Consider the following 17,335-nt stretch of genomic DNA (forward strand, 5'->3'; position numbering starts at 1 on the left):
CCCTCTAATTTAAACATTATCCACACCGTTCTCCAGATTTTTAAAGAATTAGGGAACCAATTCCCTAATCCAGCCAGGCAGAGGTCACTATGGTGTCACTGACTTGTACATGTACCTGTAGATGTGCAGGAAATGCTACCCCTCATGTTACGATGTAAATCGATGGAGCCCTTTTATATATCTAACAGGTTCTCCCTTAACCTTTCCTATCAATGAAAAATTCCCCAACTTTTCAGCTTTTTTTTGGAATCTATATTTCCCATGCCTGATGAATTCTAGTGAATTAGGACTGTACATTTTCCAAGGCTCTTGTATTATTTTAATTATGGGATGTCCAGAATGACACGACTCCAATTGTAGCCCAGTGTTGTACAAATTCAAGATCACACCCTTGATCTTTGGTATATAACCCAGAATTCCATCTACCTTTTCACTTGCACTGTCAAATTCAAAGAAATGCAAAACTTATAAATGTGACATCAATTCTGAATTTTAGCAATGAAACATTGTCAAAATCCCAAGGTGAACCAACTTGCTGTAATAAGGAAATAAAAATAAGATCAGATACAGGATCTTACATGTTCTCACTGAAGACACATTTGCAGTTTCATACAAGTGATCACAAGTAAATGAAGTCAAGTCTGGAGAATATTCATACAGTACAAAATTCACTTAAAAACCAATGCAATGTAATATTACAAAACACATCCTGTACTGTACCGTTATATTTAATGATGTACATAAGTCAACACAATTCTGATAGCAGAGAGGATTGCTTTTACACTCTATTTTAATTAAAGATCTTTACAATATCATATAGAAAATAGTATTCATTCATATGGCAATGTCAACATTTCAGTAACACAAATGGGTTTTCTGCATGCTTTTTTCAGAATTAGGTCAAGCTCCCTTCTTATACTTTGTGTTCATTAAAATATTAGTGAAGTGCAAGCACCCAACGTTAGCACCTTGCACTCCCAATTCATGTACAACACAGGTAACTGCACAGTACGTCTTCCTCTATTCTCTCTGACAATGGAGGGAAGTTTCCTCTTTGTGTCAGCTTTTGTGAAATTGTCAGTTAATTTACAAAGAACACTACAATTAGCACAGAGATAAAAACTTATCTTATGTGCTTTTCTCCAAAACCTGAATGGTGCCCTCTCCTGTACCATTCCGATTACCCCAGCTCCTCATTTTGACCCCTTGGAAATTGATCAATATACTAACAGCTGCAAACTTGGGGTGGGTTTCTGGACTAGGGTTACAGCCTGTAGGAACAAGGTTCAATCAGTGCAAAATTATCAGCTGCAGTGGATTCAAGTAAGACCTTGAGATGAAGTGATGATTCCACTGTTGCACCAGAGTTCTATTTAAAGTACCAAATCTCACAGTACGTACAATGAGATGTAATCTGTGAAATTGCACCAGCCAGTACTGACTCTGCATATATTCAATCCAATGTGTACAAAATAAACTGGATCAGTTCTGGGCTGACCCAGGCTGTATTTTTCATGACAACATCTTATATGCAACTAACTCCAGGTTCCAGGTACAGACTCCAGGCTAGAAGCATCATCCTCAAGCAACACCGGGTTCTCAATACCAGCAGCATCATTGACATCAGAATCATCTTGAGCATTCACCAACTCTTCCTTTATCCCACTAACATCTCGAGACTCTGGCTCTTCTTCCTCTTCATCCACTTCTCCATCATCTTCTACATCCATTTCAAAAACGCGCACATGTCGTAGGTTTGAACTGAGCTGTGGAATTATGTTGAGAAAGTTAATGCACGTTGTAATTCCATTTACCTAGTTCAGAAAATCATGGAAATTTGATGAGGTTTTTTTACATATGCTTAGTTTTTTTTGAATAAATGTTAAGGTACACAATATAAAGTGGGTATCATTCGTGAGTATTCATCATAAAGTGGGGGGGGGAAATAGGTCAGTTGAGGCTCTTATCAAGCAGAATGTGCTATCAAAATAAAATAATAGTGAGTCTAATGGCATGCAAGTATAACAACTTCAGGCAAGCAGCAGATATCCAAAGCTGCTGTGTGAGCTTTGCAAAAATGGTATTTTGCTGTCTGCCTCACAACTGAAATACACTGAATGTCATAACGGTGTTCATGCAGTCTATTTGAACTGCCAATATTTAGGAATAGTAGCATAGGCACCCTTTCAATGACATGATAATTGTTAATTACAGCCACCTCTGGCAACATAAATTAACTGTTACTCAAAAGACAGACTTCAAGGAGCATCTTAGGAAGGGAATTACAGAGCAAAGGGCCTAGGCAGCTGAAAGAATGGTCAGAGTCAACCACATTAGTGTCACATGTAGGCCAGACCAGGCAGATGGCAGATTTCCTTTCCTAAAGGACATTAGTTAATCAGATGGGTTTTAATGACAATCATCATTAGACTTTTAATTCCAAATATATCCAGATTCAAATTTCCCCATCTGTCATGGTGGGATTCAAACCCAGCTCCCCAGATCTTGCCCTGGGTCTCTGGATTACTAGTCCAGTGACAATACGCTAACACCTCCTGATTGGAGTGTTCATGTCTGCAGCAAAGGCATTGATGAGGGTTTCAGCAGTAGATAAGCTGAGTCAGGGACAGAGTTAAGTGATATTACAGAGGTGAAAATAGGTAGTCTCAGTGGTAGTGATATAGCTCGAAAGTTCATCTTGAGGAAGGGAGTTTAGTTGTATTTGTATAAAACACTAGTTTGGCCTCAGCTGGAGTACTGCATCCAGTTTCGAGTGCTGCACTTCAGGCAAGATTTGAAGGCATCTTGGACAGAGTGCAATCAAGATTCATGAGAATGGTTCCAGGGAAGAGGAACTTCAGGCATGAAGATATATTGGAGAAGTTAAAGGAGTGTGAAATATTAGGCATAATAAGCGTAGTGAAAGAGGCAGTACTGGTGAGACTGGCAACTTTGAAGATGGATAACTCACCAGGGCCAGCTGGATTGTACCATTATTTAAAAAGAGTGCAAGGGTTAGATCAGAAAATTATAGGCCTGTCAGTTTGGTGGTGGGCAAATTATTGGAAATAGTCACTTTAAAAAATCATGCATTAATTAGGGATAGTCCGCATGGTTTTAATGGGGGAAGTTCGTGTCTTATTAAACTAATTCAACTTTTTGAGGAAGTGACAAGGAGAATTGTTGAAGGTTGTGCAGTGGACGTTATCTACATAGATTTCAGTACAGCACTTGACAAGTTCCCACATGGCAGACTGATCAGAAAAGGTGAGTCTCATGAGATATGGGGGAACGTAGCAGGTTGGGATTGAAAATTGACTCAGTGACAGAAAACAAAGGGTAATGGTCAATGGATGTTTTCTGTGAATGGAAAACAGTTTCCAGTGGTGTTCCATAGGGTTCAATATTGGAAACCTTGCTGTTTCTTAATATATATCAGCCTCTCCATACCAGACCTTTAAAGCTATGGGACAAAGTTAAAGTACATGCACTGGTTTATTTAAAGCACTTACCACACAAGATACTTTACGAATACCATTTACAGCAATGTACTGTGCTTTCATATTCTCTAACGTCCGGGACTGATTTTCAATAGTTACAGTCTGAACAGGAATTTGATTGGTCTGCTCATCTAGCCTGTAAATAAAACAAAAACTCAATTTGGAACACGGAATTGAAATTTTGGCAGAGCATCACAAAGAATAACATATAGGGCAAAAGTACTTTGTTTTTAAATGTAAAAGCAAGATTAAGATCTGGTGAAAGTGGGAGTAGTGAAAATACTTTGCAATTCACAGTTGCAAAAGCTTGTGTGTAAAAATATACATTTAACAACTGTAAATCTCCTTTTTACCATCTGAATTTTGAAAGGAATTATTTCAATTATAAATAGCTTGTGTTTGTTAAAGAATAGAAGCTTCAATAGACCATACAGCCCATCAAATATGATCTACCATTCTACAAAATCATGGCTTTATCTTCTGCCTCAACCCTGCTTTCCTGCCCACACTGCTTAATAGGAGTGGTAGCAAAAGTTTAGATAGATGGGAATTGAAAGCATTGTTGATTATATCACATACACACAGGCACGCATGCGTCTTTGGACTGTGGGAGGAAACCAGAGCATCTGGTGAAAATCCACGCATACATGGGGAGAATGTACAAACGCCATACAGACACCCAAGGCCAGAATTAAACCTGGGTCCCTGGAGCCCCAAATATAAATCAGTAATTTTAAAATTAGGAAAACTCACATGGACTGTGGCTCTTTAAAAACTTTCATATTATATGGTCTACACTATAATCAGTTATGAAAATTTGAAAAATATTATCATATCCAACACTTGAAATTAGTGAAATACATTAATAATTACAATGATGCTCCACCTATAAAGTGATTTGTCGGAAATTCTGCTTTATCACTACTTCCCAGGATAAAAACAATTGTTTCAAAATGGCATGAGAAATATCCGCATACTGCTTATACACACAATTGCACATTTCAGTGGACAATTTTATGCAAAATATTAAAAAGCACAACACAACAGTGAAGGCAGAACATTTACATGACAGAAACTGCCCCCCCCCAGCACCCCACCCCCACCAGCAACCCCACTCCCCCTTTCCTACATTAAAAGGCAGCATTCTCTTTCCATGGGAAAGGACATTAAGACTTTTGTTTGTGCATTTCCAATGGCCTCCAATCATGTACACAGCTTAATTTGGTAGGGAGAAAACCTTTTAGTTCAGATATTTTCTGACAGCATTTTGTCGAAATAACAATAGTTTAGACAATAGATATTCTCCCATTATTCTCTATTCTTGTACTTAGTTTGTTTTCCTGAAAGCACATTTTTAAAGTAGGAGCAGACATTGGTGAAACTGGAAGCAGTGAAATAATTTTCCAGTTCACAATGACAAAAACTTGTGTGTAAAAGTTCAACAACCATAATTCCCCTATTTACCATCTAAATGTTTACAGGAAATATTATTTCAATGATTAAATAATTTAAAGTGTTGATAAACATAAGAAATAGAAATGGGAATAGACCTTACAGCTCCTTGAACCTACTCTGCAATTCCATAAGATCATGGCTGATCTTCTCCATTTTCCTGCCCACTCTCCGCTTTCCATGATTCTGAGACGTTAAAAATCTGTCCATCTCAGCTTTAAGTATATTCAATGATAGAGCATTCACAACCCTCCAGGGTAGGGAAGTCCCCAAGATTCACAACCTTTTTAGTGAAGAAATTCCTTCTCATCTCAGCTCGACATAATTGACCTTTTATCCTGAAGCTGTAGCCCAGTGTTTTCGATTCTGCAGCCAGGGGAACAACGTCTCTGTCTCCCCCGTCAAGCCTCTTTAGACAGCTCTCATTCTTCTGCACTCGACAGAGCACAGACTCAATTTGCTGATACCCTTCACCATGAGACAACTTGCTCATCCCAGGAATAGGACATCCCATAGGAGGCACCATAAAAAGAAAAACACTTCGAGATAATAAGAGAAATGTTAGAATATTACAATTGCATTCTAAATCAAATCAGTTACTGCTTCCAAGGTATGGTTCTTGAACAGATATTAATTGGATTCTTATTTCTTTTAGCCCAAGCTGATAAAGGAGCACATCATGATCAAATGCATTATGAAGTATGTAAGGGGGACTTGATAGGGTAGGTGCCAGGTGGTTTCCTCTTAAAAAAACAGGGTGGCACGGTGGCTATCACTGCTGCCTCTCAGCGCTAGGGACCAGGGTTCAATTCCGGCCTCAGGTAACTGTCCATGTGGAGTTTGCATGTTCACCCCGTGTCTGCGTGGTTTCCTCCCACAGTCCAGAGATGTGCAGGTCAGGTTGATTGGCCATGCTAAATTGCCCCTTAGTGTCAGGGGGGGTTAGCAGGGTAAATATGAGGGGTTACGGAGGTAGTGCCTGGGTTTGATTGTTGTCAGTGCAGGCTTGATGGGCTGAATGGCCTCTTTCTGCACTGTAGGGATTCTATGATTCTAGGTTTCAAGAGAAGCTGCGACAAAATGGCTGGACCAATTGCAAGATAGTCTGGGGGTGTGTGTGTATCTTACTTTGGGGCTATATAGGGCATCGATGAGGAATTACTGCTACAGCTGCTTCCTGAGGCAATTCTTTTTGCGGCAATCAGAAATGATAACAGAACTGGTTCTACAATTGGATTGGTGGATAGTTATACAGTTATGAGATCCAACTGATCTATGGTTACAGATCTAATTGGTTGAGGGGACTTTACAACATTACTGCAATACTGTTGACACAGAACATTTAAATAATATATTTTAGCACAAACATACAGAATTTGAATGTCATGTCTGCTAATATAGGTCAAGCACTCTATTACCTTTTACCAGTATCCAAGCTGAATTCTTCCTCTGTTTCGTCATTGATGTAAATTGATGATAGTGGTAGCTGTGCCAAGATTCGACCTTTCTCTTCTTTGTCAACGTATCCCTTCAATAGGACTGTCAGCATTTCATCATCATAAAAACCAACGTCCAAAAAGCTGAACTGACTAAAAAGAAAGCCAAATAATCCATATTTTCTAAATTGAGAAGTCATCCAAATTATCACCATAAACCTAATCTGTACTGTCTGCCTTTATCTTTCGGCCACTTTAACGGTTAACACAGGTTTCCTTTGGAAAATGCGCTATTTGGTCAATTTCCAACAACTATAAGTTATAAAGTAGAACTGCAAAATATTGAGAAGCCACAGAACCTAATTTACAGCATATTCAGAAGAAATGTTTAAAAGCCATTAGGGAATAAAAACAAATACTAACTAAGCAACAAACTGAATTCAATCTAAAAGTTAATTGAAAAGCAAATACTGTGGATGCTGGAAATCTGAAATAAAAACAGACAAGGCAGTATCTGTAGAGTTCAACAATTTCAGACATTAATTTTTGCCCCTTTTTGTTTTCTTGTTTTGGTTTTTCTCTTAGTTTGCTTTCAGTCAACACTGCATGTATTCTCGGCACATCTTTAGGTTTCTTGTTTCTTTTTTCCCCCCCATCATCCCTTTGGCCCTGGAAGATTAACTCGTCTGTCATTCAACCTCTCCTTCTTTTCACCCTAACAGACCTTCTTTTTGTCCTTGTCCTGCCGACTTCTTGCTCCAAACCTACAGTTCTGATGAAAGGTTAACATTAACTTTATTTCTCTCTCTACAGATATTGCCTGACCTGATGTGTTTTTCCAGCATTTTCTGTCATGTTAACGTGAATATTCTGTTGGACAAGTGTCCAATAAGAGGCCATTGTACAATGCAAATTCTTGAAATTTTAGTTTCATTTAATAGCCATTTTTAATATGGTTATAGATTGTTTAAGTGAATTTTGTATAGGCATTTATGTAGAAAGCAGATCCATAACAACACTGTTGATAATTAAGAAGTCAGATAATGGGTCTGCCATTGTCTTAAAAAGAACCCGCATAAGGCCTCTGGATGCACCAAAGCCCCAGAACCAACTAAATACTTCAGTACACAGGTGTAGCCACCGTTGCAATATGATGGCCAGCTTTCAGACAGTAAAATCCATCAGCAATGAGACAAATAACCAGATTTTTTTTTAATGATGTTAGATGATAGATAAATTTTGGCCGGGTAACCAGCAGACAGACCCCTCTTGGCTTTTTCAAATTGTACCATGAAATCTTTTACATTCACCTGACCAGGTAGGAGTATAGGGGTAGCCTTGATTTAAAATCTTAATTAAAGGTGTAGTATAAGCATGTTCAGGCAGTGCAAGGGTTAATGCGGGACAGCAGAAACAGTACAGCCCATGGTATGATGTAGAGAGCCACATGATGGTAGATAATGTGTAATAGACTCCAGAAGGGGCCAGCACCCAAGCAGCGTTGTACCTCGGTGATGTATATGGTTTACGGGTTACCAATAAACAGTTAATGTTCAACCATACAAGCCTCCAGACCACTTAGTGAGACACCAAACAAGTTTATAACAAAAGACAGAATTAGGAACAGTGCAGCAGCATTGTATTGAAATGTCAGCCTAGTTTATATGCTCAAGCATCTGGAATGTGGCTTGAACCCACGCTGTTCTGATTCAGAGACAAGAGTTCTACCGCTAAGTTAAGGCTGACAGTGCCAAAAAAAGCAATGATAGCATGTGTTTGCGTTGACATACTGATTAGAAGTTTTAAAAAATTTTCTCAGAAAAAGACAAATGGCAGCCTAAACCAAGAGGATTAGCAAATTTTCATTGCTTTGGATTGTCAGACATAGTAAAAGCAAAACTGGAGAAAGAGAAATAAATATAGCAATAATAAAAGGCAAACATGTAAAAGCAAAGATGATGAGAAAAACAAACAAAAAACAAAAGGACGATATACAGGAATAAATAGCCTGGACTGAAATCAGACAAGAGAAAATATTTGAAGACAGATTTAAAATTAATAGGAACAGTAAATATGATCTGCAAACACTGGTTTCAGATGGATTAGAAGTAAACTTACTCAAAGGCAACAATAATAAAAGATATGGGCCTGATGGTGGTTATCTTCATGAGTTTATCATTCCCTGTGTGACTGCATGTTATGGATTTAGTATCAAACCTATATAACAACTCAAGTGTTCTAAAAACATAGCAATTATATTTGATAATTTAGTCAGGCATATTATATTTATTTCGGTTTGATTTTAATTTAAAAGGATGATCAGAACCTTATAAAAAAAAAACGCAAGACTTGAGGTTTGAAAATATCTTTAAATGCTAGTTTGCTGTTGGATTATAATGTAGACTTTCTTTTGAAAAACTTGCTCCTATACATTCAAAAACCAGACACTGATAAGATATATACACAGGTACAATGCAACAGAAAAGGTATTACTTGTAGCAGATGAGAAGTTTAAATTCCAGTATCATATTGAAACCACATTATTATTTGTAGGTGACCGCTTATTTTCGTTTGATTTGAAATGTCCATCAACAAAAAGCTCCCAGCAATTCTTTTGTGTCAATGCTCATAAGATTACAAGGCCTGGGAAATTCAGTTCTATAAAATGCTGATACTCCTAACTGATTTGTCAAGAAGTGTCATGCTTATCCAGGATCTCAAAATTTGAAATTAATAGATTAAAATTGGTTCATTTAGTAGCGACAGTAATATCTTATTTTATGCAAAACAGAACTATGCAAAAAAAACAAAGACTTTTTTTTGAAGGGAAGCGGGCAAACTTTTTTCAGATAGTTATAATAACCCTGTATGAAAATACAAATCAACTTACATTTGCATTTATACCTATGTGCTCAGTTTGCATATGGGCAGGTGATGATTTTTTTCTTCAGTAAACCAAGTGAAGCTCATAATTCAATGTTTGCCATGTACTTCCCAACATAGATAAACGGTTTTACTTTGTTTCAACATCAGAATAAATAAAACTACACCATTTATTTGTAATTAAAATCCCAAGCCACATGCATTTTCTTAAAACTGAGTAGCTCAAATATATTATTTGAGCCGGATGACATCTATCCTAGAGTCCTCAGGGAGGCGAGAGATGCAATTGCTGGGCCTCTAACAGAAATCTTTGTCTCTTCACTGGACACAGGTGAGGTAAACACAGTAAGAAGTTTAACAACACCAGGTTACTGTGTTTACCCCAGTCCAACGCCGGCATCTCCACATCACAGGTGAGGTCCCAGAGGATTGGAGGATAGCAAATGTGGTCCCCGTTATTTAAGAAGGGTAGCAAGGATAACCCAGGTAATTATAGGCCGGTGAGCTTGACGTCCGTGGTAGGGAAGTTGTTGGAGAAGATTCTTAGAGATAGGATATATGCGCATTTAGAACTGAATAATCTCATTAGCGATAGACAGCATGGTTTTGTATGAGGGAGGTCATGCCTCACAAATTTGGTTGAGTTTTTTGAGGAGGTGACAAAAACGATTGACAAGGGAAAGGCTGTGGATGTCGTCTATATGGATTTTAGTAAAGCGTTTGACAAGGTCCCTCATGGCAGGCTGGTGCCAAAGGTTAAATCTCACGGGATAAAAGGTGAGCTCGCTAGATGGGTGGAGAACTGGCTTAGCCATAGAAGACAGAGGGTAGCAGTGGAGGGGTCTTTTTCCGGTTGGAGGTCTGTGCCTAGTGGTGTTCTGCAGGGCTCTGTACTGGGACCTCTGCTGTTTGTGATATATATAAATGATTTGGAGGAAGATGTAACTGGTGTGAACAGTAAGTTTGCGGACGACACGAAGATTGCTGGAGTTGCGGATAGTGGTGAACATTGTCAGAGAATACAGCAGGATATAGATAGGCTGGGACATTGGGCGGAGAAATGGCAGATGGAATTTAATCCAGATAAATGCGAAGTGATGTATTTCGGTAGATCTAATGTAAGGGGGAGCTATACAATAAATGGCAGAACCATCAGGAGTATAGACACACAGAGGGACCTGGGTGTACAAGTCCACAGATCCTTAAAGGTGGCAGCACAGGTGGAGAGGGTGGTGAAGCAGGCATACGGCATGCTTGCCTTTATTGGATGGGGCATAGAATATAAAAGTTGGCATATGATGTTGCAGCTGTATAGAACGATGGTTAGGCCACATTTGGAATACTGCGTCCAGTTCTGGTCGCCACACTACCAGAAGGACGTGGAGGTTTTGGAGAGAGTACAGAGGTTTACCAGGATGTTGCCTGATATGGAGGGTCTTAGCTTTGAGGAGAGATTGGGTAAACTGGGGTTGTTCTCCCTGGAAAGACGGAGGATGAGGGGCGACCTAATAGAGGTGTATAAAATTATGAAGGGCATAGATAGGGTAAACAGTGGGAAGCTTTTTCCCAGGTTGGAGGTGACGAACACAAGGGGTCATGGGTTCAAGGTGAGGGGGGCAAGGTTCAACACAGATGTCAGGGGGACGTATTTTACACAGAGGGTGGTGGGAACGCACTGCCAAGCAAGGTGATTGAGGCGGACACGCTGGGATCGTTTAAGACTTATCTAGATAATCACATGAACAGACTGGGAATAGGGGGATACAAAAGAATGGTCTAGTGGGCACGTGTGCGGCGCAGGCTTGGAGGGCTGAAGGGCCTGTTCCTGTGCTGTATTGTTCTTTGTTCTTTTGTATTATATACAAATTATGAATGTCACAAAACAAATTAAAAATGTTTCATGGTATTTCCTCAATGCATCCTGCATTGTTACATTCATACACTGTGAATTCTTTAGTATATTCAATAAGTACAGAACACAATGCTAAAGGCAACAATGGTGCATCACTGAAGGATTTGTAGGTGCTTGGTCAGATAAATAAACTGTTTTTATGGCCACAAATGAATATTTGATCTCCTTTCAACAATGAACTATCTTACTTCAAACACTATTTCTCTTCTGGGTATATTGTACTCGTAATATCACCCTCTTGCGGCCATTTATGTATGTATATCAAGTCAAACCAGAATAAACTCCATAAAAGCAAATTACTGCAGATGCTGGAAACTGAAACCAAAAGAGAAAATGCTGGCAAATCTCAGATGACCCTTTGTCATCTGGACTCGAAACATTTTCTCTCCTTACAGATGCTGCCAGACTCGCTGAGATTTTCCAACATTTTCTCTTTTGGTTTCAGAATAAACTCCGTGTGCATACAGACACATTTCTAACCTGCAAAGATATCACAGTCTGGCAACAAGGTGACACCGATTCCCTAGCCAAATAAATTTGGGTTGGAGAAGCTTCCAAGAAACCAGTAAAGGAATTAGCAGGGTTTAATAGCCCATTCACTGGCCCCCCCGCCATGTATCCAGCCACCCCAGTGGGAACTGCACCAGGTGGGCTTTGTTGTTGGTCATCACCAACGTGGACATGGTGTTGTTCCCGAGGGTCCAGCGGAGCATCACCAACCAGAGGGGCATTCTTCCCCTTACCACTGAAATCACGGGTCACCCCTCACCACCCGCCTCCACCCATGCAGGCATGAGGGTGAACCCCCTCCCTCAGACTTCCACAGGTTCCCTTCCCCCCTCAGAACACCCCCACTCAGCCCCCTTCCCCCCCTTAGACCCGCACAACACTCAACCCCTCCCCTTCCTCAGACCCTCACTCATGCCCACCTTCAGGTCATGCATCCTGGCATTGCCAACTGTGCACTGCCCCCTGACATTGATACCCTGGCATGGCACATTGGGCTCCTGAGGGAGGGTCAAGGAGATAGATGCAGTGGTCATTTGCCCCCCTGTTGCTGTCAGGCTGCAGAAGAAGGATCTCTCAAGGGTCCGGGGAGTTGTGTGGGCTGGGGCAAGGGGCAACCTTACCACTCTCTCCTCGGGATCGGGTCTTGTGGCTGGACAGTCCCTTCTAGTCCTGGCAGACCTGAAAATCACACCTGGCATGGTGATTTCAGACAGACCTGTGATCAATATCTGCATTCCTGCCTGTCAGCTGTGCAAATTCTGAAGTGGCCAGCAGGTCATTTTAATCTCCGCGTCCCCATGTCACCTGGCAGGAATTTAAATCCTTGCAACTCTCCATCCTGCAGTAGAGATTTTCCTTTCTCCCTGTCAGAAGCTGCAGGTGAGAGCAAACCCAATTGAAGTCCTCTGACAGAGAGGATATGTCAATGTAATGCATAGGGTCTGCACAGCTGTGCACTCAGCCCCAATGCATTCACACAGCTTTGATTTGAAAGCTCTGAGGCTTCCTAGCAAGCTGAAACTTTTGAAACCCTCTCTATTCAATTGGAAAGCTTTGATCTCCATCAATTTCAAGGTGCAGTGCTTTGAAAGTGGCTTCCATTGACAGGCTCCAGTCAGCTGTGTTTATTTACATTTCCCCCTTCACGTTTAAATGCATCTCAAGTACCTCCATTATTCTTAACCGCAATGTTGGCATTGACTCTAAGCCTGATTGACAGCTTTGGTTTCTTCAAAGGGAAGAAGTGGTTTAATTTCCTCTTTTGCAGACTGCTTGTCTAGTAATAGTTTAATGATTCTAGTTGATCATAAGCCACTGATGGCTAGTTTGAATCCAAAGTCTTCAGTACTCACTTTAGCTGCAGCTTGAATGCAGAGATGGGCTTTACTTTTAGCTGCTTATCGGGATCATCGCAATCTCCTAGGTAAAGCCCAACAGGGAAGAAATATTTTTCTTTTCACATGTAGATGAGATACCAGTCACAACAGGTGACATTGTAGAACAGCGTACATGGACTCTGTATTTGCAAAGGTGTTATGATTGTATCACAAATGGGCGATACAGATACACATAATAAATGGCCTGATTTCTAAAACCAGTAACTATGGGTTGTCCATTGATAAGCTTTCTGTTATATGGGGGACCGGAGTTGTAATTCCTGGAAAGATCAAAACTTAGAGATGAGCTTGACTAAGTGTCTAGCAAAAAGCTACCTTTGGTGGCCAGGGTTAGACAAAGGCACAGAAGACACAGTGAAACGATGTAGAGCATATCAAGCAGTAAAAAGGAAAGCATTATCGGCACTTTTGCAACCATGGAAATGGCCAGCTAGAGTGTGGCAGAATCTGCATATAGGTTTTGCAGAAGGCAACAGCTATTCATCATGATACCAAATCGGGACTAAGTGCCGGGTCCGGTCGTCAAACGGATCCGCACCCGGCAGCCGTGCTCCAGCACGCCCATACACCTTTTTTCGGCGCCGGTCTATTGGGCGGGGCTTAGCGCTGTTGGAGCGGCCGGAGCTCCAACTGCACATGCGCAGTTCGGAACAGACCGCAGGCAGCGCGCCCGGGCGCGAAAGGCAAAGCAGCACAGACAGCAGAGAGGATGAAAGGAATTCCCTTTGGAGGATAATATCCACGTTATAATCACAGGAACTAAAAACCTGACAGTCCAAAATCTGGGATAATATTACAGGACAGGGTTGGGGGGATATACATTTTGAAATGCCTCCTTTGGAGGTGGGATGGAGAAGGGGAGTGACGTGTCTGCCCCCCGGGGCAGGGGGGGGGCGGCGGCGGCGGTGTCCACGAAGGAAGGTCGGGGGGAGATTGGCTTCGGCGGTTCCCCTGATGAATTGGAGTCCCGTTCAGACTTTTATTTAGCAGGTCTTTTAATGCGCGGACGCGAAATGGGCCGCAACCTGGTAAAGTCGGATTCGTCGGTAAAGTTGGGCGCGAGCTTCATTAAGTCGATTTAAATGCATTTAAATCATCGCGCTGGCTGATTCAGGCACGCGCCAGACCTGCGCCCGGATCGGGGCTCGGTAAAGACGTGATCTGCCATGATTCGGGTGCAGATCGCGTTTTAGGCCCGACGCCCAACTTTACTGCGATTTCGCGCCCGAAATTTTGGCAAAATCGGGCCCATAGTCATTAAAAGTTGGTTGAGGGGTTCCTGATGAACCAAATAACTAGCAAAATTCCAGATATTTTGCATAGTTTGTTTGCTGCTTATGGGTTCCCAGAGGAAATTGCGTCCAACAATGGGCTTCAGTTTTGTTCAGAAGAATTTGAATAATTCATGAGAGTGGAGTAAAACTCATTACAGTTTGTGGAGAGGAACATAGGAAAAGTAAGCCATTCAGCTTATTGAGCCTTGTCTGTCATTCAATCCGATCATGGCTGATCATCCACTTCAATGCCTTTTTCGCAAACTATCCCAATATCCCTTTATATCATTAGTTTTTAGAAATCTGTCAATCTCTGCTTTAAACATAGAGCTTTACAGATTCATAACCCTCTGAGTAAAAACAAATTCTCCTTGTATTGGTCCCAAGTGGCTTCTCCCTTATTTTGAAATTGTGTCCCTTGGTTCTAGACTCCCCAACCAGGGAAAACATCCTGCCTGAATCGACCCTGCCTATCTTTGAGTATTTTGTAGATTTCACTGAGATCACTTTTGATTTGTTAAAACTCCAGAAAACACAGACCCAGTCCCCCCAAGTGCTTTTCATAGGGCAGTCCTGCCACCTCGGTAACAAGTCTGGTGAACCTTTGTTGCACTCCCTCTATGGTAATAATATTCTTCCTCAGGTAAAGGATACTAAAACTGTACAAAGCACTCCAGGTGTGGTCTAGCCAAGGTTCTATACTACTGAAGCAAGACTTTACTACTCCTATAGTCAATCCTCATGCGATAAAGGCTAACATACAATTAGCGTCCTAATTGCTTACTGCACATGGATGTTAGCTTTCAGGTTTGCTAATGGAGCAGCAGAGCACACAGTACAAGTTTTTAAATGTGCCCTTATTCAGCAAATGCTAGATATAAATTAGAATAAACATCAACTCAATGAATTGAGGGATTTTTTTTGTTTATTTACTATAACAGATCTCACAACTGCCAGCATTATTCTAGCTGGTTGTTGTTTCGAAGACAACTTAGAACAAAGTTTATCATCACTGAAGCCACATCTAGCAATTAGGAGGAGTAAAACAATCCAGGGAGAAAGAATGTTATGACAGGGATAGAATGAGAATAAGGTTAAAGCTGAAAGGACATCATAAATGGGTGAAGTACCTACCAGGAAGAGTCATGAAAACATACAGCGCTCACACATATTTGGTCATAATATTGGCCAGTGAAAAGGTTAGGTTTGTACATATAAATAATGCTTTTACCTTCAGAGTTTCACAAAAAAAGGTGGTTGGGAGGAATCAAATTAACTGAGATACTAGAGTACCAATAGTTACTCCAACATTAGTGGTGCCTGAAAAGGTTCAGATTTCAGATAGGTCAAGAGCAAAATCCGTCTTTATTGGAGAAAAAAATCTCCTCAGATTCATGCCCAGGTCCTTCTGAAAGTTTGGGTCAAAAGAGGAATCTTCTTAAGAATAGGAAGCCAGTTAGGTTTGTAAAGAAACAAAAAGCAAGAAACATATACAAATTGTATGGAATTCGAAGATTGTGTACTTGTTCTTTATTGAGAGGGGAGTGTAACAGCCCCTTCTTGTGGCCATTTGTGCATGCACATATATATATATATATATATATATATATATATATATATAGAGTCAAACTGGATTAAACCAGTGTGTTGGGTACTTCAAACTCCATGGCCAGAATTTTACCGCCACGCCCGCCCCAGAATCAGGGTGGGTGCGGCTTGCAGAACGGAATTCTCTGTTAGGCTTGGACGGGATTTTACGGGCCTCGCCTGAGCGGCCCATGGGTCTCGGTCTATTTCCTGTCCTGCAATTATATCACAGTACTCCCTACTTGATTTGCTCTGATAAAATGTACAGACTGAAAAAAACACAATGTGTCTTTCTAGATGTGTACTGACCTACTCTACATTTCCAAGATTTAAGTATTTATTTCAGATTTCTGCATTTGATATTCCTCTATCCACCATATTAGCTTATTCAATTCACAACATAAATATTCAGCAAATGACACCAAATAGAACCAGGGGTTCTATAGCTACCTTTCAAAGTATTTGTACACAATACCTCATTTGCTAAATTATTTGCTAAATAATTTAGTATAAGACTAAATACTTACAACCAAAGTTCTTGGAGGGCTCATGCTAGAAACTAGGGACAAGCTGAACATATTATTACATAATTAGAATCTCACCTTTCTTTGTTATTTTCATTTCTGGTGTTACACAAGAGATCTCCAAACTCTACAGCAAGTAGCCAGTTAGAAATAGACCTGTATAAAATCATTACAAATAGGAATATTTAAAATTGAGCTGTGGTCCTTAAGATTTTACCTGCAAGACATTTCATTAAAAAGCCATTTTTTCAGATCTGTATTCAACACAATTTTCACCTTTCTGAAATTAAAAATCACAACCCCCGCCCCGGCCAGACCAATCTCCCAGACATGCACCCCCACCCACACGGCCAGCCCTGATCAACCCCTTCCCTCCCTCTCCCAGCAATCCTCTGGCAGAGTGGCAGCAGGACCCTCCTCCAATGCAACCAATCTCCCCTCCCCAAAAGGCCCTGCTTCCCAACGCCCAGTGGACAGTGCAAGGGGCCAGGCTGGCACTGCCCAGGGGTCAATCCCCCCTTCCCCAATCTCCTGGGAGCACCTCCATTGCTGCTGGAAGGGCGGGGCCGGGCTGCCTGTTCCCCATTAGTGGGGAGCTGTGGAGGGAACCATTCCCAGCCAGGGGGAGGGGGAGATGCTAGCGGGTCTGGAGGCCTCAGTCCTGGGCCCGCTGACTGGATGCTAATGCTCATATAAATATTGAAATCAGCTCCAGGCCAATTTCCAGCGCCAAAAGTCTTTGATGTGGAGGCTGTGACGCCCAGCGGGGAACCTGCGAAACTGTCTCCGCAGATGTCTCCTGGCCCATTGCACTGCTAGAATAGCGCAGCGGGCTGGGAGAATCGCCCTCAAGATGTTTA

The 17,335-nt window shown here is 41.2% G+C and overlaps 1 protein-coding gene across 1 annotated transcript in view; it reads right to left on the reverse strand.

Moving 5' to 3' along the window:
- Positions 1 to 515: 515 nt before the first annotated feature.
- anapc4 (anaphase promoting complex subunit 4) overlaps positions 516 to 17,335 on the reverse strand; it is an 84,349-nt gene continuing 67,529 nt past the window's right edge. Inside the window, exons 26-29 of the mRNA XM_078215594.1 lie at positions 16,554 to 16,631; positions 6,371 to 6,541; positions 3,513 to 3,636; positions 516 to 1,766 (exon numbers count right to left, since the gene is read on the reverse strand). Coding sequence (XP_078071720.1) covers positions 1,536 to 1,766; positions 3,513 to 3,636; positions 6,371 to 6,541; positions 16,554 to 16,631 — 604 coding nt within the window. The 3' untranslated portion in view covers positions 516 to 1,535. The remainder of the gene's footprint in view (positions 1,767 to 3,512; positions 3,637 to 6,370; positions 6,542 to 16,553; positions 16,632 to 17,335) is intronic.

The sequence above is a fragment of the Mustelus asterias genome, chromosome 1 (genome assembly GCF_964213995.1).
Source record: "Mustelus asterias chromosome 1, sMusAst1.hap1.1, whole genome shotgun sequence".
NCBI classification, from domain to species: domain Eukaryota; kingdom Metazoa; phylum Chordata; class Chondrichthyes; order Carcharhiniformes; family Triakidae; genus Mustelus; species Mustelus asterias.